The 19495-nt window shown below is 58.9% G+C and overlaps 1 protein-coding gene across 2 annotated transcripts; it reads right to left on the bottom strand.

The window, feature by feature from the left end:
• Window positions 1-1040: 1040 nt before the first annotated feature.
• Window positions 1041-16702, bottom strand: EZH1 (enhancer of zeste 1 polycomb repressive complex 2 subunit). 2 transcript variants are annotated; one of them, XM_035568503.2, is made up of 20 exons: window positions 16617-16702; window positions 15158-15278; window positions 14414-14542; window positions 14048-14167; window positions 12847-12967; window positions 12038-12211; window positions 11039-11141; window positions 10606-10769; window positions 9681-9772; window positions 8925-9099; window positions 7973-8169; window positions 7433-7524; window positions 6799-6839; window positions 6188-6313; window positions 4967-5145; window positions 4272-4367; window positions 3809-3890; window positions 3579-3659; window positions 3181-3265; window positions 1041-3064 (listed from the first exon to the last, which is right to left on the bottom strand). In XM_035568503.2, exons 1-20 carry the CDS (start codon window positions 16664-16666, stop codon window positions 3004-3006), a joined length of 2289 nt encoding a protein of 762 aa, XP_035424396.1. In that variant the 5' UTR covers window positions 16667-16702; the 3' UTR covers window positions 1041-3003. The 2 variants fall into 2 exon arrangements, with proteins under 2 accessions (XP_035424396.1, XP_035424397.1); XM_035568504.2 differs by lacking the exon at window positions 16617-16702 and adding an exon at window positions 15521-15668.
• Between the last annotated feature and the right edge of the window lie 2793 nt (window positions 16703-19495).

The raw sequence follows: 19495 nt of genomic DNA on the forward strand, positions 1-19495 counted from the left end.
GTGGCCACCTCCAGCCCAGCCCGGCCACCGGCACCCCCAGGTCCCTCCGCCGGAGGCCACCCGCTGCCAGAGCCCCGCTCCTCGGCGGGGACGCCCCCGCGGCACCTCGCAGCCCACATGGAGGGGGGGTGGGGGGGAGCAGCACCGGGGGGGTGCCCCCCGCCCCGCTCGCGCCTCGATTACCTGCTGCTTTACTCGCTTAGCAAGAGCCACGAAGGAAACCACGCAATACCCAGCCTCGGAGCACAGCCCCGGGGCGCCCCAGCAATACCCTGCCCGTGCGTGCACCGCGCATGACGCCACCGCACTTTGCTGAGATGCTGCTTTCCGACCGTCAGGTACGGATGATCCTTTCTACCGTTTTTTTTTGTTGTTGTTGTTGTTGTTTTTGTTGCTGGATATTCTACTACACTCCGGTGGTTTTTTTTAATTCTCTCGGTTTGTATAAAAAAAAAAAAACAAAAAACAAAACAAAACAAAAAAACACAAAACGGAACTTTACGTCGGGTGTTATACGTTCAAAGTGTCGTGGTAAGTGGTCCGTAGTTCGCTACTTCTCTGCCCGGGGTGCTCGTCCTGCCGTTACCGCCAGCCCGGGGAAAGCTCCCGTTCGCGCGCTGTATCGTGGTTAAGACAATGTTACAGAAATGCATTTATCTACCCAAAGGCCTGGCTCCGCTGGGCACTTTATTTTTAAAAATATCCGTTTTGCTGGACGAGGCACGGAGAGACTCAAATAAAGGCAGAATGACGGCGTTTGATGCGCTTCCCCGGCCTTCCCTTGGGCAGCCTGGGTGCGGAGGGAGAGTGGCTCCGCTCCTCCCCAGCACCAGGGAAGGGCACTGGCAGTGCCCGGCGTGATCCCCACGGGACATCCACCAGCAGCCGGGGCCGCAGGGACCCGCGGAGCCCGGGCTGGGTCACGGCACGGGCTCAGCCCGCGGCTGCGCTCGGCTGCACGGCAGCCCCGGGGAACAGAGCGCAGCGAGGCGCAGGGGGTGTTGGCGACCACTTTATTATGACAAAGGCTACAAGCCGCGTTCTTTTTAAAGTGCATTATAATTCACCGTCAACGAACCACAGACACAAGCCTGGCATAGTGCAGATACGGCCAACGTGGCAGAGGACACCGAGAGGACAGCGGGGCCGGGGCAAGCCGGGGGACAGAGGCAGCGGGAGTGGGGCTGGGGGCGAGGGAGCGGGGCTGGGGTACAAGCGCTGCTCCAGACGGACCCAGAGCCCCGCCAGCCAGGACGGACAGCGGGCAGGACGGGAGCAGACCCAGGCCAGGAGGGGCTCAGCTCCCCGTGCAGACCCAGGGCGCTCTCTGCATTTGGGGATGCGATGGGGGCCGTGCCCTGCCCTGCGTGGGAGCCCTGCGGTTCCCAGAGGAGCAGGGCAGCGGTTCCAGCCCTGGACAAACACCGTCCCGCAGCACCGCTCCAGGCTGGCACAGGAGTCCAGCAGCTTCCTGCATCCCACGCCAGGCCAGCTGGCAGCACACGTGGCTCCTAGGGGACAGCCCCAACCTTCAGGCCCAGCTCCCTGCTCAGGGAAGGGGCTTCCATCCATCCATTCCTCCATCAATCCCTCCATCCCTCCATCCATCCACCCACCCAGGCCTGGACAAACAGCCCCACAAAGGTGCTGCTGAAGGACGGCGGCGGTCTGGGACGTCCGTGGTTCCCCCCCCAACCTGAGAGCACCCTGGGCAGCGCACGGGGCTCAGCTGCCTGGCTGGGAATGCTTAGTTTAAAGTGCTTTTTTCTTTTTCTTTTTGCATGGGGTGCTAAGGCCAAACCTCACCTTGCCAGAGAACATTTCCCCTTTACCCCCAAGGCCAAGGCCAGGACCAAAGCATCAGAAGCCTCCGGAGAGCTTTCCGGGGAGCCTTCCCCTCCATCACTGCACATAGCAGCTGCGGGTCTGCTGCGCCCTGCTCAAACCTCACCGAAGCAACATCCAAGCAATTCTGTGCAATGCAAAGGGCTCCTGAAGCGCCCGGCACGTCTCAAAGGGCCCATGCCTCTCCAAAAAGGACTGTCCTGGCAGAGGAGGGTGGGGGAACCAGCTTTGGTACTGCGTGGTCAGGAAGCACCTGCCTGGAGCACGGCCAAAGCCCCAGCTCCCAGCCTGGCTGCAGCCCCAGCCGAGCAGTGGGGGGCTCCCCCCGCAGCCCCAGAGCTGCCCCAGCCCCAGCAGACCCAGCCAGCTGCGGGCTGGGAGGGCTCCCTGCCGCTCCCCAGTGCTTTCTTTCTGTGGATTCCCCTTGTGCTTGCAGCAGCACCCCCGTAACATCGTCTCTAACCAGCTCAGTAGCTTCCCTACCCAAAGTGACTTTTTGCATAGTGCTGCTCGCCCCGTCCCAGGGGATCGGGCCACACGAGCCACGTGCTGGTGGTCTCTGTCCTCCAGCCAGCTGGGGCAGAGGGAAAAAGAGACCCAGGGACAGCAGCTGTGGGGCTCGGGGACGTGCAGGCATGTGGCCACAGCTCACCGGCTTCCGATGCTGTCGCTGTCCTAGTCAGCAGGACAAAAGAGGCAGCGAGAGGCAGCACCAGAGACCAGAGCTTGTCCCAGGGGAGCTGGCGCTGCCCCCGAGCCGTGCCCCGAGGGTCTCGGTGCAGGCAGTCCCTCACTTGCTTTCAGCAGCCAGCAGAAAATTGGAAAGAGGCTGAAAGCTGGTGACTGGAAACCGTCTGCACCACAGCTTTTCTTCAAGCCCCAGCTGCCTCGGTCCACGGGCTCCCTCCAGCCCAGGAGACAGCCAGCAGGGAAGGTGCTGGAGCCTGCCCCACGCCGGGGCTGGGCAGAGCTGATACCCGGGCAGCAGCTGCTCACACTCCTGCCCCAAGTCTCTCTCCGGGTGTCTGGGCAGCAAGTAGCACTTGTGACACACACAGCAAGGGGAACACGGGCAGCAGTCATGTCAGCGTGAAGCAAACATGGCATCGCTTACAAGGTGCAGCAGCAAGGAGTGCTGGGGACCCCCCGGCACACAGCCTAGATGATATCCGTCTCCCTCTCTATGCCAACGTACTTCAAGGCGTCTGCCTGGCTGTACCTACAAGACAGGAAAAGCCACAGCTGCTGTAACGACCTCTGAACTCCCTGCAAACGTGCGCAGAAAGCAGGGTCGAGCCCTGCCCGGGGTCCCCAGCCAGCTGCTCCCCACGTTACCGGTAATCAAAGAAGAGCTCCTCTCCCGCCTGGATGGCCCTCTTGGCAAAGATCCCTATCCGGTGGTCTCCATTCACCATCACAACTGCAACCAGAGGGACAACATCGGGGACATGCGGCTGCGGCTCAGGTCGGGTCACGGATGCTCCCCTGGGGGGCTCCAACCTGCAGCGACCCCTCTGCAAGGCCACGGCCGCAGCAGAGCTGAGCGGGGCCCCCAAGAGCAGGAACGTGATTTGCAGCAGAGCAGAAGGAGAGTTTGCCCACGCCTCTGAAGTTCTGCGGCTGCCACAGACTCCGGGTGACTTGGGACCCCGTGAACCCCCTGAATTCCCAGAGCTGAGCAGGCCCCAGAGACCCTTCCCCAGCCTTGACCTGCCCGGGTGGGGACAGCTCACCTTTGGCATAGCAGTTGGGGTTCACGGAGTGGTTGGCAAAGCGGATTTTGTTTCCTTTGCGAGTGGCGTCAACGACAAAATCTATCGAAAGGCAAAAGAAGAAAACTCTGCAGCGTCCTGTAAAGACAAGACTGCTGCTCACGGGACGGAGGGGCTCGAGACTGCCCACCCACCAGCCCCTGCCGGGAAGCCCACGTCTCTGCCACCCCTTGAAGCCCCACGCGAGTTACCGTTGTTGAGGTTGAAGAGGAAACTTGACATGTACTTGTCATAGACCTTTCCTCGCCGGTCAGCCTCATCCTGCGAAATAAGCTGGAGAAGGAGAACGCCTTGAGAGAGCCTCAGTGCCTGAGGGCACGGTAAGGATCGCTGCAAGGAACAATGCTCTTGGATCTCCTGGAGGTGCCTCCTGCCCTTCCACACCAGTGGGTGGGGGTTCGCCAGGGCTCAGGAGGAGCAGAGGAGGAGCTGGGCTCCCAGGGAGCAGCACACACACACCAGACATCCCTCCTTGGTGGAGGGCCTCGAGTTGGGTCCCAAAACGGTACGGGTTTCTAACTCTAAGCCGGGTCAGAGTGAGCCCGTGGCCGTGGCTGAGCTGGGGAAGGCCCCTGAGATAACTGCAGAGCAGCACTTCCACCACGCGCGTCCGCCCGAGCACGCGGCAGTCCCGGCGAGGGCGGCAGCACTGACCTCCCCGCAGTACTCCGAGATGAATTCGTTCTTCTGCACGGACTCCTTGATGAAAGTCCCCCAGCCAGCGACATCCGAAGGTGCCAGCAACAAGTGCTAGAGCCAAGGTGAGAAGAAAACAGCTCGGGTGGGCAGACCTACCGCCCCCAGCACCGAAGCAGCGCAGAGATCACGCCCCAGGTGTCTGTGGTGGGCTTCGGGCAGCGCCCGGGAGCAACCACGCTGTGCTGGCTGCTGCCCTCACCGTGCCAGCATCATCCGGTGTCCCCTAGCGTAAGGTGACACACACGTCCCTGCACACTTACGTGCCATAGCATCGTTAAGCTGGAGCTGCACATTACTTAACACCCAGTAATTTGCATCTTTCTCTGAATTTCTCCCTCTTTTGTACGCAGTCCCTTGTCCTGACCAACAAAATTCAAGACCTGACCTTTCTTCGGAGTCATTTTTTACACTCCCTTGTTCTCCCCGTTCCTCTTATACCCCCGTCTCCCAATTTTCACATCCATAATCCATACTCCAGAGTAAGTGCTACGGAAGCCTGGGGCAGAGCAGCTTCTGTTTGATTTTTTTCCTCACTCAGACAGCTGCGGGTGGCTCACACCCCCTCTCCCACACAGCAGAGATCTGTTTATCAACCCTACCCTGAAGCAGCCCTTTGCCAGCAGCCCAGAGCCACGCAACACAGCAAATACCTTTTTGAGACCTCGCTGGATGCTGCAGTTCTTGCAGGAGACCACCTTGCAGTCCCAGTGCTCCGAAGCCCCGCAGGTCAGGCAGAGGTCCGGGTCGCACTCCCGCACGGCCAGGTAGCACGGGCACTGCTTGGTGTTGCACTGGGTTTTGCAGCGGCAGCCTGGGAAGCGATTCTGACCTGCGGGAACACAGCGTGGGTTTTTCAAAGAGAGGGCCGTGCCGCGTGTCCCTGCCCCGCAGAAACACAGAAGCTCCTGCTGAGCCGGGTCTCACCCTGGCAGGCTGTTTGGGCTCTGCGCAGATACAGAACTAAAATTGTCTGTGACCAAGGGCCAGACTGCCTGCCCACCACCCAGCTAACACAAGGAAGGTGCCTTTGTGCTAAGAACGAGCTTTGCAGCCCCTCTCCTCTGGGCAGGAGAGACGGGAGCTCCCAGCCCGCCTTCCTGAGCCCTGAAGTCACCAGAACGGGGCTCACCGAAGGATGCAACGTGACAAAGGGACATTTTTCAGCCTGGGCACCCACGGCTGAAAGCCAGAAACCAGAGCAACAGCCTGGGGGCAAGGCAGCCTTGAGGACTGCTCATACCTCGCAGAGCACAGCTCCACGCGTGGGGTCCCTCCTGCTTCCACAGCTGGAGATGCTGATCTGCCTCTCGGGGCTAATTACGTGCAGTTTGAAATCAGCTCTGATAATATGAACAGATCAGGACGGAGAAGCTGGGAGCCTGAGCTGGCTCCCTGTCGCCCTCTAGCCCTTCCAGCCCCAGGCTGTGTCATAACCCTACACAAATTCACCCTCAGAAGCCCCAGTTACTTGGGCGAGTGCTGTTATCTCCATCCCAGAGCTGGGAACGGGAGCCCAGAGGGTTAAACGAGCGTGGCAGAGCAATGACCCAGCTCCCACCCTAACTGCTGGCCACACGTCCTCCTTCCATGGGATTGGCAGCAACACCCAGGGCTTGCTGCTCGATGCAGACATACAGACGAGCAATCTCTAATGAGAGCCTGTATCACTTGCTGCTGGGGGACACGGGGCAGCATGGGACATAGTTCCCCCTTAGATTTATCAGGCTGCTAATCAAACTGCTGCAGATGGACAGAGGAATGAAGGCAGGGATAAAACAGGCCTTCAGCAAGCCCCGGGGCTGCACCCTCCCCTTGTCTCTGTGAGAAGAGCTGGCTGCTTTCAGGTGTGGTAGCCCCAGCTTTTTCCTTACAGTCAGGGTTGCACTGGCAGAACTTCTCACAGAAGTTCTGGGTCATGATGCAAGGGCAGGAGCTGTCACAAGGATGTTCGGGGTGGTCACAGGGCTGGTAGTTGTACACCTGGGTAGGAGAGTTATCTAGAGCAAGAGGAGAGACGGCAGGGTTAGAAGCTGCGCTTCGCAGGAACGTTTGAGAGCAAGCAGCACGCCCAGGGCTCTGGAGCAGAGCACATGCACGTTCCCCATCTGCCTGCAGAGGGCAGGAAGCCCAGCAGCGCTCAGCACACAGCTGTAATTACAAACGCATGACACATGTCTACTTTACACCTCCGCAGCCCGTTTTACACGGGGACTGCACGCCAAACCTCAGCCCCCCTCCGGCTGGAGCAAGACTGCGCCTCTCCCACTGCCTGGGAGAGAGCGCTGGCACGGCAGGGATGTGGGTGGCACAGCCACAGGGGCACCAAAACCAGCCCTTCGGTGGGGAGCTGCTCCCCCTGCACCCCTACAGCTGCCGGGACAGACAGCAGGACACGGTGTCCTGTGCAAGCCAGGGCTGGAGAACTGTACCCTGGGGGAGAACGGCCACGCAAACGGCAGCCGAGCGCAGCCACGGACGTTACCTTTCTTCAGCTGGATCTTCCTGCAGTGCGCGGCCCACAGCCTGGGAGAGAAGCAGAGAAGTGTCAGAGGTGGGGGCATGAGCCTCCATCGGGAAGGGCTGGCTAAGCACCGCGCTCAGCACCGCCAGCCAGCGCAGCAGCTGGGGCCAGGCGATTCCAGCAGGGCTGCCTGGCAGCGTCATGCATTAATCACCATCAGGCGGCCGCAAAGCGCAGAAAGATGAGAACAGCACAGCTACAGGAGTTATTTAAGGCAAGTGTGAGAGCCAGAATAATGCTGGATACACTGGATCAGCACACAAGAAGTAGGTTAGGAGGCAGGGAGCTCGGGCTGAGGCTGCTCTCAGGACAGCGCCGGCCTCCTTGCAGCAGTGCGGCACAGCGCAGCCACCGCGCCGCCCCCTGCTCCGGGGCTGAGCCCGTGGGCGCAGGACCCCGCAGCTCCCCAGCCAGGAGGACAGCACCAGAGAAGGGCCAGGGGCCAGCTCCCAGCCGGCAGCACAATCAGCCCTGTGTGACAGCGAGAAGTGTGCGCAGATGGGAGCCAGATGGGGATTACCAGGAATGCTTTGGCACAAAAAGCAGTGGATCTGGTTGCGTTTTTAAGAACAAAACAAGCTTGTCCAACACTTGCCTGTGCTTCCTTTTCTTCTTCTGGGATGGATTCATTAATTCGTTTGTTGGCAGTTTTGTTATAAGCGATTCTTTAACTGCAAACTGAAAGACCTACCAAAAAAAACAGAACCAAAAAGAAGAATAAAGTTCAGTATATCCAAGTTACCTTTATCTAAAGCATAAACGGAGAGAGTGCAAGCACACACGCACAGTGGGGGTCCCAGTAAGCAGGCAGCTCTGCCCCCAGTTTCACTAAGCCACGGGTGGCCTTGCTTTTCTTGCCTGGGAAACAAAACCACCCCCTGTCCCACCAGCCTGGGATAAGGCACGCTGCAGAAACCTCACAGCACTGGACGTGTGCGGGGCTTGTTCTGTGAACAGCAGCCACACTGCAAAATAACACCACCCAACTTCCCAAAGCGTTGATGCAACACGTTCCTCGAGGCGGTTTGCAGCAGGGAAGAAAAAAGAAGAAGCAAGCAGCAGCAAAGGGCTCGCTCCTGCCCCGGGGCCAGGCGCTGCGGTGCCTGCCTGCCCAGACCAGAAGGTCAGGCCATACCTGCTTGCACGTCTTTGTCCCCAGCAGCCTGGCAATGGAGCAGAAGTTGTTGAAGTAGGTCCCGTGGAAGACACGGAAGAGCGACTCCTCAGCTCCCGTCCACTCAACCGGCTCCTGCTGCGTCTCCACCGCAAACAGCTGGGACGAGGCTGGGCTCAGCTTCTGCTTGGTGGGGGTCTGGCAGCGGGAGTTTGCCTCTGGCGAGAAAGGCAGATGTTAGGGCCAGGGATGAGCGAGAACACACCCCTGCTGTCAAAGCTTCCTCGGGCAGCGTTGCTGCAGGGGTGCCTGAGCCTGCCTGCCGCACCTCCAGGACACCGTGCCACCTCCCCCTGCCGCGGCTGTGCCCACAACGCAGCCTCCTGACCCAGGCAGCAGCACCGGGGAGGCCCGAGGATGAGGAAGGTGCTCCCTTCTCTCCCACCCAGGATGGGAAGAGCGTGCTCTTTCTGCCCTGGGAGCTCATCCTGCCCTGGGCACTGCCACTCACCCGGCGAGGCAGCAGCCTGCTGCTCCTCCAGGGGGAACGCGGCTGCAGACACGGCCCCAGCCTCAACAGCTCCCAGGTGGGTGCTCAGCACCCCCGCAGGGCCAAGCACCCAGGCTGGCACTGCCACCAGCCCGCTTTGCTGCCTGCGTTGCCCTAGTGTGCAGCCAAGCAAGGCACTCAAAGCCCAGGGCGCTGGGTAAACACCGGTCCCAGCTGAGCACTTGCCGTGCCTGACAGTGAGGATAATAATGAACCCCACCGCAGCGCAGGGCAGGACTGGGCGTCCCCTGTGTTTGCTTAAGGCCAGCTGTGGACATTTTGTCACTCCAGCTCTGAATTTCACGGCCCCAGCACAGGGACAGAGCAGCAAGACAGGGATAGAGCCCCGCGTGTGACAGTGCCCGCTCGTTATTTGTCACAGCACTAAATGGGAGAGGGTTGTCTCCAGGGATGGCGCCGTACCCGAGGAACTAGAGGCCCACTCATTGCCCGTGTCTCTGTCGCTGTCTCCCTCCCTTGTCTCAGCGAGGGCCGGGGTGTTTGAGCAGGAAGCACTGACCACATGGTGCCTCCGGCGGCGCCTGCCCGAGCACTTGGACCGCGGGTTGTGCAGCGCAGCAAACTCCTTGGCTCCTTCCTGCAAGCAGAGCAGAGCACGGAGTGGGTAGCACGCAGCCAGGACGTGCAGAAAGGCCCTGGGAGAAGCCCTCCGGCCACCACGAGAAGGCAGCAGACCTGTCACACGTAATAGGGTCACCTCCAGTAAGTGCCACGGCCCTGCCAGCTGCCTGCACTGCACCTTTCCGCTTCGCGTCCTTCAGCATCGCCGCCCGGTATGAGCAGGCTCCCTCACCCCGTTCCTCCAGCCGGCTTCCCCATCTCTTGCCCTGGCAATGACACCCTCCCGGCCTCTGTCCTACACCCTCCCGGCCTCCGTTCTGCCTCAGCCCTGCAGCTCCCCTCAGATGCCGATATCTCAGCCAGATAATCTGAACGTGACATCAACACGCTTCCAGTAAGGCTCGTATCTGGATCCGTGCTTCCCCAAATTCAGTGACGATTAGATAATCAGCTTAGATAATCAGGTGAGATTTCAGAATTAGGTAATTCTGAAAAATCGCCAAAGTTGTGAAAAAAAAGACCCACAAAGTACTGAAGAGCATGGCTGGCCAGGCCACTTCCTACTGTGGTTTCAGAAGCTGCAGCGCAGAAACGTACCAGCCAGAGGAAACAGTCTGCTCCGCAAGGGTCCGGCTCGATTTTCGTCTCTCTGTTCTTTCGTTTGTACACATTAGGAGTAGCATGAAAAGCTGAAAAAACAATAGTGAGCTTTACTGTCAGTATCCTCCAACAAGGGGCACTCACCACAAAGCAAAGGACAGGGACAGCACAAGGGGAGTGAAGGCGAGTGGGAGCCTGAGGCAGTCACCAGGAGCACAGGAGCAGATCTCCTAAGAGCAGGGCACAAGGTGGGGATGTCTCGGCCAGCCCTACTCCTAACGATGATGGGAACTGAGCATCAGAGGGGGAACGCTTGGGAAGGAGAGGCCGTAGGAAAAATGTCTGCTTTCAGACTGAAACAATAAGACCGCATGATCTTAATAATAGATCTTTAAATAAATAATTCACTGGAGAGAGTCCTGTGACTTTCCAAGGAAGCCCTCAGACCTGGGAAATAGCAGGTCCAACAGCTAACCCCTATCCAAAAGGCTTTGGCAGAACAAACCGCAGGAACATGACTAAGATGGAGCTGTAAGTTCCAGCGAGGCAGCAAAACACAGGGGCATGTCCAGACTTCGGAAGCGTGACAGTCATGCCTTTCCCTGACGAGCTTCTGCGAAGTGAGAGTGAAGCCCAGTCACAGCACTACTTCTGCAACAAGGTGCCAGGAGGCCCAGCGCAGCACAGCGAAAAATAGAGCGGGCTGCCACGCGGGTTGGTTTCCGTCCACTTGTGGGAATTGGTGGAGCTGTCCTTATAAAAGGCTTTGGGGCACCTGACAGCCTCTAAAGGCTCCGCTGCCAACGCCAGGGCGGCATCACCCTCTGACGACCGCAGCACAGACGCCACGCGAGGCACGCAGGAGCACAAAGCACTGAGGAAATGAAGAGAAAAGGGAAGCGTCCGGCGGGACCGCACTTACGGTGCAGAAAGCAGTCGTATTTGAAGCAGCGCCGGCAGAAGAGCGTGTGGAAGGAGTGCAGGGACTGCTCGCGCTGCACCGACTTCGCGCAGGGCCCGTCGATGTTGGGGGTGCACTGCGGGGGCAGCACATTTGGGTCCGACACCTCCGTGAGCTCTCGGTACCTGTTGAGCAAACAGAGACAGCCACCGACGTGCATTTTTTCCTAATTTGGGACGTTTTACGAGGCTTTGTGTGACTTAGGTCTTATGACTCTGGCTCAGATACCTTGAGGCTAAACCAAAAGTTTCTAATACTCAAAAAATGTTCTGCTCACAGTGCCTGCAGCCAAGTGAGCTCTGCTTTCTGCTCAGAGCACAGGGCTGTTGTCTAAAATACAAATCTTAACCGTCACTAACAAAGGTAATAAGCAACACACGTAGAGATCTTCTACCTCTCTTTCATGTCATCTGGAAAGCCATACTCAGGGAACATGGAAGAAATGGCAGTGAATATCATGTCGTTTGGAAACCGCTTCTTTGAACACTTCTTGTTACCTAAGGAAAAAGAAGAGAGATTCTCAGTTACGCTGGACGTGACCGTGCCTCTCCTTTTTCCAGAGAGGGCAATTCCAGGAGGTGTTCCGGACGGCAGTTTAAGAGACAGAAACGTAACCACACAGACAATTCTGTCTTGCAACTAGGCTAAATCATTTCCAGATGCATTGCACTCTGCCACCTTCCAATTAGCATAATGTGTTGACGGAAGTACTAATGATTTCGTGTGGAATATTGCTTTTCTTACCAAGACAAGGTTTACAGACAATACTTTCCTACGTCTGCAAAAAGTCCTGGTATTTGTGCTACTCGTATCGCTATAAATCAAAGGTGAAACTCCCAGTCAGCATTCCTAAGGGCATGCAGGACATGTGAAAATCCCACAAACCAGAGCTGCTTCTGCGCAGCAAAGCCCCCAGGTGGCACAGGAGAAGGAAGATGAACGCTAATATGTGGAAAACGAGGCTGGAAGGGATTTGAAAAGGTTCACCTCCCTGTCCTACAGCAGAATTACATCTCCCTACAAACTTACTGACAGATGCTTGCCAGGCCGGCACTTTGAAACCTCCAAGAGCAGAGATCTCACATCCTCCCCAGGTAATACCCCACTGCTTTGCTAATCGTACCATTACACGGTTTTCCAGATGACTCATCTGAATTCCTCCTTGCTACACTTAAAGCTGATGACTGCTTATCCTGTCCGCAGGGGACAATGAGAATAACCGACTTCCCTTCTTCTTTCATCTACCTTACCAGAACTTGCCAAGCTGGCTACTACCCCTAAGTGACACACAAATAACCAAAAGAGCAAGGGCAGGAGAGCACTGGGCAGCTCCTAAGGCAAGGTAGGATGGGAACATGACCATCGCAGCCCCAGTTTCTGCAGCCAAACCCACCTTCCACTGCAATTCGTTTCCTTTTCCGCGTGACTGGCAGCTCCTCTTTCCCATCCTCCTGCTTAACCTCAGAATCATTGTGTCCTTCCTCTTCCTCGTCCGAGTACTGATTCAGGGCATTCACGAGCTCCAGGAACACAGCGTCGCTGATGAGGACCGACCCTGAAATCATTTCTGAAACACAGTGGTGTCAGCCAGTCTGTGGGAGGGCCATCATCTTTCATGCTCCTCAGGGTGGTAAATCACAAGCCAGCCACAGGATATTATTATCAGTGAGAACCTTCCTGGCAATTTTGGAAGGATAGGTGGGATTTTAATGCTATAGAGTCGTAAGAGTGGTGTATCATTTTTGTGAATCTGAGGACAGGCCACACTAGAGAGTTTTCCACAGCCTTCTTCCCTCCAGACAGACGTTTACGATGGGCTAGGAAACTACGGAGGGAAACACACTGGCTTTTCATCTCTGAAAAGAATGATTAAAGTCTTGACTGAGGTAAAAGTGGAACGATGTTGCTGAGCTCCTCCTAACATCTAGCACATTTTTCAGCTTCCCAGAACCGCCTGTGGATGCCCATGAACAAGAGCTCTGGCTCCAGAGCATCCTGGGCCTAGAACGGAGCAGGGTATCAAAAGGCAGGACCGTGTCCTTGCAAACCAGCACCGCAGGCATATTCCTGCTTTCCTACTCTAAGAGCTCTCAGAGAAAAGCTGGTTACTGCTGCCACCTTTTGACTTCTTAACTGCCTTGATATCGAATTTGCAAGAGGACAGTGAAAGGACAGTGCTGAGCGCTCCCGCTCCCACGTTACCTTCCTCTCCATGAACTTTCCCATCGTAGTTATTAATGAGTTCTTCAATGAAGGTTTCATCCTCTTCCTTCACCTCATCTCCCATGTAAGGGATGTTGCACAGAACAGTTTCATCCTCCACCTGTAACGAGATTAGATGCGGTTCAGTAACCCAGCACCTGCTGATTCCCACCCAGGCTGTGCCTCTAGGGCTGCTCCAGTCCGTTCCACAGAGACTACACGGCGTAAAGCAAAGGTTCAGCCTCCCCAGCAGAAGTTTTGGATGTCACATCACTGACGTTTCATTGTTAGTCCATACCAGCAGCATAATCCTGATGCCAAAAAGTGCAATCTGATTTAAAAAAATAAGAGTAGCGTATCCAAGGGTTATGGAAACTCAGAAACACACACACTGCCAAGAATAATAAACAACCGAAAATGTCAGAGGGGTCACGGTGATTAAGGTGGAGTGGGACTAGTAACAGTGAAAGGCAAAATGGCAAGTCATCCCAGGAGGAATACAGCTGGAGCCGAGGAGCGTTCTCACATTAACTGCATGGAGCAAGGACATTTGGCTTTCATTGCCATGGCACCGGCGAGGGGCTCTTTTCGTGTCACATCTCCTAGTGCCACACCACTCCACCAGCCTGCTACACCTGGTCCTAGGGAGCTCCTTGCTTGTAGGAATACACCCACACCCACACTGGGCAAAGGGGCAGGCTAGCCACAGACTGCCCGTCTGTTTTGCAAATAATCTTAACTAAGCCACGACAAAACGGTATTTAAATCGTCCTCCACACCACTGTGATCCTCAATAGCATCCCTACAAGCAGATCAGCAGGGTAATCCAATCACAAAGGAAAGGACCTGCCTAAGAAATGCAAGTCTTCATTTAAAAGGGAAGTTAAAAGAGAAAAAGAAAAGCTAATAACCCTGCCCAGCCAAACAAAAGAAAGCATTTACTCCTTGAATCCTGTGAAGTACCGGTGGCCCTATCAAGGAGCCAGGTGTGGAAGAGAGACTAGCTGGGTAAGACAGCTTGGATGCGAGGCTGTTCTGTGGGGTTCAACATAACAAGCAAAAAAAACAACGCTCTCCCTCATCTCTTGAGCAGACATCGCTTGAAACAAGTTGGCTGAAGATGGTTTAATCACTTCACAACCATGTAATGGTTACGCACTAATCTCACAAAGATCCTGCTCCGCAGAGCCTTCGTACCTACCATGAAGTTCTGCTGAAGGGGGGACCAGGAGTACATGATGGGCACCAGAGCCACCGTGTTCAGTGTCCTCATGTACAGCGTCTGGCTTGGAAATCCTGGAAAAATGCTCTCAACGGTACACTGGGAGAGAAGCGAAGAGAAGGGCAGTGAGGAAACAGCCCCTGGGAGGCAGTCACAGTCACAGAAGCAAACTGCACTTCAGGACAAATACAGCAAAGTGCTGCGGTCACTCATTGTGGCTCCTTGACAGTAAAAGCTTTTTTCCCCCCATTTACCAAACTATATATAAATTATCCTCACAGTTCCCTGCAAAGCCCTGGTTCCAATTCACATTTGTTGCTGCCGTGCCTCTTTTGCTCTCCCTACCTGTTTTAGGAAAGGGTGCCCGCTGACTGGCTTCATCAACTGCACTGGTTGAACTCGAAGCTTCTTCCAGTCTTCATTCAGAATTTGAGTCTTTTCGTGAACCTTTGCAAAGTTGGCCACAAAAAGAGCCTGAAACGAGAGAAAGAAGCACTCAAAATTTAAAAATCACGTCGAGGTTTAGAACATTAAAATCCCTCCTGAGATTTTGTTTCGCATATCAAAATGTAGTCAAGGCAAAGTACTTCAGACTGATGATACTCGTTAGAAGGAATCCCAGTTAACCTCAGCATCGGTACAAAACTGTGCTGAAAATGTAGCAAGAGCCAGCAGCTTTTAATAATTCTCGATCAGATCCAACCCGTTCTAAAATCTTACCTGCCACGGAGAAAAGTAGCATTAGAAGTCATCCGAGACCCACAGAGCCTTAGCACCGAGGGGGTTAAAGCAAGGAGACACTTCACAGAGTGCATGGAAATGAGTCCTCTCCCTGCACTTTACGCAAGCACCCAGCCAGGGAACTTCTCTGCCTACACAGCAGAGCTGACTACCCTGCTCTGCTCCAACCACGGAGCACGGAGGGAGGTAAAAATCTCTTCAGGCTTACCACGGCTACAACTGAAATACAATTTTGCAGTTCTCATTGTGAAGCGCTCAGCTGAAAACTGCTCAAATACCACAAACTAGAGCGAAGGCTGGAGCAGAAATCCTTCCAGCTAGACCTGGCATCTCTCGTTACGGCTTTACCTTGGCTCCCATGTTCGCCTGAAACCTCTTGAGCTGCCGAAGACGCATGTATTCAGATTTGACTTTTCTTTTCCAGTATATAATACACTTTGACGTCGGAGGAGTGGCGATTTCCATTTTTCTATAAAAATGCAGGAAGAATAAATATCAAATAATGGAGAGCTTAGCGTTATAAACAAGTGGTATTAGGAAAAAAAAAACAAACCAACGTGGATTTTAAATGCATCACAGACTTTAACTAGGAAAAAATAATCACATAAATCTGCACTAGTCCTTTTTACGGAACAATTAGAGCACAAATTGCACTGAAAAGCTCGGAGAGCTTTTGGACGTAAGAAGCAGCAGAGAACTGCGTGTGCTTACAGGGATTCAGCTGCTTCTGCCCAGCGTGAACCCCTGTGAATCCTCTACGGACAACGTGTTTGCAGCGTTCCCCTTTCTCCATTTGCTCGGGGCACCGGCAGAAAAAAACAACGACGTCAGGAGCCTCCTTACATCCAGCTATCGCCTTTCTGGCCTTGCCAGGAGGCCGGGGAGGATTTCTGTTTGGTTTGCAGCCCTTCCCTTCAGAAAGGCACTGCTGTTTACCAGCAGTAACGAGCAGGTTTCGGCGGAGCAGCAGCCAAGACTGGGGACGAGGGGCAGCCTTCGAGCTGGGTGCCGGCGCTGCGGCATCGCCCCACCGCAGCCCTGCTCGCCCCCCGGGGAAGGGATGCCGCAGCTCCCCCCGAGGAAGCAGGTGCCAAACCCCGCTGCAGCCACCTCCTGCGGATGTGCTCTGCCTTCCCTGCAGCCAGAGCAGCCTCGTGCCCGGGGGTGGCGGCAGCAAACGGGCCTCTGACGGCAGGAAAACCCTACAGAAACGGGGGTTTCCCTCGGAGCCCGCAGGGTTTTGCGGGGAGCCTGGCTGGGGGAGGCTCGCCGGCAGCGGGGGCCACGGTGGGGGCACCGTGAGCCAGCGCTGGGGGGGACGGAGGGGCCAGCCCGAGCCTCCTGCCCCACACGGTCACTGCCCTACAGGGGCCTGGCCTGCCCCACAGGCCCCAACCTACCCCACAATCTCCCCAAGCTGCCCCCCAAGCCCCGATCTGCCCCATGGGGTCCCCAGTCTGCCCCACAGCCCCCCCCAAACTGCTCCCACAAGCCCCGATCTGCCCCACAGGCCCCAACCTACCCCCCCACCCCCCCCCAAACTACCCCCACCCCCCCCCAACCTGCCCCCCAGGGCCCCCAGCTGCCCCCCCAGGGCCCCCAACTGCCCCACTCCCCCCCCCAGCAGCCCCCCGGAGGCCCAGCTCCGCCCCCCCCCGGTGCCCCCAGCAGCCCCCCCCCAAGCCCCGAGCTCCCCCCGGGGGCTCCCCCGCCCCTCGCGGCCCCTCGCGGCCCCTCCCCTCCCGCCGGCCCGGGCCGCCCCCCGCCCCCCGCGGGACCCCAGGCCCCGCCCCGCCCCCGCACTCACTCCTCGGCCATCGCGCCGGGGGAGGCCGCGCTCCCCTCCGCACCGCGCATGCGCCGAGCCGGGGCCCCGCCCCCTCACCCCGAGGCCCCGCCCCTCCGCGCAGAGACCCCGCCCCTTTGCATAGGCTCCGCCCACTCGCCCCAAACCAGACGCCCCCGCTCGCAGGCTCCGCCCCTCCGCGTAGAGACCCCGCCCTCCCCCCGAGCCACGCCCCGCCGCGCAGCGACCCCGCCCACTGACCCGCAGGCCCCGCCCCCTGCACACACACGCCCGCCCCCTCGTCCTGAGACCCCGCCTTGTGCGCAGAGGCTCCGCCCGCTCACCTGCAAACCCCGCCCCCTTCGTGCAGAAGCCCCGCCCCTCCCCCGAGACCCCGCCCTCCCTGCGCGGTGGCTCCGCCCCTTAGCCTGTAGCCTCGCCACAGCACGCAGCTCTAGCCACGCCCCTCCGCTCAAGCCACGCCCCATGCGCTCAAGCCACACCCCCCTCCACTCAAGCCCTGCCTCCCAGGTTAAGCCCTGCCTCCCACTTAAGCCCCGCCTCCCATCTTAGGCTCCGCCCCTTGCCTTAAGCCCCGCCCCTCATCTGGCAGGTGCCAAGCAGCCCCCAGGGGAGTCCCGGGGGGTCCCAGGGGTCCCCCGAGGCCCCGGGGGTGCCGTGGGGCCTTGCCCCGTCTCGGCGCCGTTCCCCTCGCAGGAGGGCGACGAGAAGCGGCCACGGCTGGGCCCAGCCCCGTGTGGGGCCCGAGCAGGCCCCGGCCGGCGGCGGCGGGCACCGGGAGCGGCTGCCGGTGTCGGGACGGGGGAGGCCGGGCTGCCCCTGAGGGCACGGCCCCGGTGCGGCGGGGCCAACGCTCGGCCTTCGGGGCTCCAAGCGCTTAGAAACGGGCGCGCTGGGAGGCCACGGGACGCATCCTGCGCGCCTCGCCCCGGGGAAGGGCGGCGGCGGCGGCGCCGGGAAGGAAGCGGCTGCGTGGGGCGGGTGGTGGCGCCGTGCCGGCAGCCAGGGCTGCAGCGGGGCCTGAGCACCGGGCGGTGGGGACGGGGCTGCTCGTCCTTCCCCAGCCCCTTCCTTCCCCACTGCCCGGCCCCTGAGCGTGGCAGGAAGCGGGGTGCAGGACCCCAGAACGTCAGGGATCTGAAGGGACCTTGAGAGCTCATCCTGCTGGAGCAGGAGCTCCTGGGTCAGGTCCCACAGGCGGGTTTTGGGTGTCTCCAGAGAAGGAGACCCCACAACCCCCTGAGCAGCCTGTCCCAGGGCCCTGCCACCCTCCCCATAAAAAAGTTTCATCTCCTATTTAAGCAGAACCTCCTCTGTTCCCGCTTGCACCCACTGCCCCTTGCCCTATCGTGGGATGTCACCGCGAAGAGCCTGGCTCCGTCCTCCTGACGCTCGCCCTTTCCATATTTACCAACACCAACAAGGTCACCCCCCCGTCTCCTCTCCTCGCAGCGGGTCCCGAGGGGCAGTGGGTGCCCGCATCCTGCCCGCAGCCCCGATCCCGCCTGCCCCCCCTATATCTGATGCCTTTGGAGCGTCGCTGCTGACTCAGGCCAACGCAGGGAGCTCGCTGCCCCCCCACCCACCCAATCCTCCCACCCATTGGGACTGGGTGGAAAGGGCTGGGACGGGCCCCAGGACGGGGATATACCCCCGGCGGCAGCCCCGGCCCCGCTGCAGCCATCCCGGTGGGTAGGAGGATGCTCCTCCGGGCTCGGGCACGGCTCCTCTGCTGCCTGCTCCTTGCAGTGCTCCGGCAGGGTAAGGGGCTGCTGGGGGAGCAGGGAAGGGACTGGGGGACGGCAGGGCGGCAGGGTGGGCGCCTCCCCATGGGGAGCTTGGCCCCTTTCTGCCCCCCGTCCTGATCAGGCCGTGCTGGGTGGCATCTCCCCGGCCCCTTCCGGCATCTCCCCACGGAGGATGCTGCGGGTTTGCCACGCACAGCCCTGCCTGCCGGGGCCAGCATTTGCTCAGAAACTGCTCTGCCCCAGCAAAGCCGAGGCAGAGCCAGGAGCCCCCTGCTTGCTTGGGGTAGGAGGAGGGGGCCCCGGTGTGCCGGGACCACCCAAGGCTCCGGCTGCCCCCAGCTGTGCAGCCCTCGCACCCCGTTTCTCCTCGCTGCAGGGCGCGGGGACCCGCTGTACGGAGCCCCCGAGGATGAAGGTAAGGCTGTGACGCCATCGTCCCAGCACCGCTGTGGCCGTGGCAGAGCTGACGCAGGGGAACGGGGCCCTGGGCACGGTCCCATGGGTCCTCCCAGTGCTGAGGGCTCCGTCTGTCCTTCCAGGTGACTACCTGTATCTGGACGAGGACGGTGAGTAGAGCTGCCCCCTCGGGAGCCGTCAGCATCGCAGGGGCCTCTTGGTGCCCCGTGGGTAACCGACCCCTCTCCTCAGGACCGCTGGAGGTGCTGGGGGGGCCGGCCCGCTGCCAGGACTCCTACCAGGACTGGGTGGCCCTGTACTGCTGGGCCCCCTTCCACGCCGCCCTCATGGCCGCCCCCGAGGGCAGCCGCTGCCGCTGGGAGCAGATCGGGAGGTGGGTCCTGCTGCGGTGCCCGGGGCTCGCTCCGAGCAGCGCCCGCGTGGGGCTGCCCCCGTCTACTCGGGGTCCTGCGCCGCCTGGCTGCCCTCACCCCGTCTCTCCCCTCTCCGCAGCGCCTACAGCGAGCTCTCCGCCTGCACCGAGCTGCTGGCCCAGCTCTTTTCCTGCCCCTGGCCCAGCACCGCCCTCGATGCCTTCTTCCTGCAGGTCCATGCCGAATATTTCAGCAACTGCAGCAGGATTGAGCCCCCTGGGCCGGGGGGGCTGCCCCCCGGGCTGGCTGCTGCTGCGGCGGTGGGGCTGGGCTGCCTCGTCCCCCTTGCAGCCGCCTTCAC

Source organism: Cygnus atratus, chromosome 25, assembly GCF_013377495.2.
Source record: "Cygnus atratus isolate AKBS03 ecotype Queensland, Australia chromosome 25, CAtr_DNAZoo_HiC_assembly, whole genome shotgun sequence".
NCBI classification, from domain to species: Eukaryota; Metazoa; Chordata; class Aves; order Anseriformes; family Anatidae; genus Cygnus; species Cygnus atratus.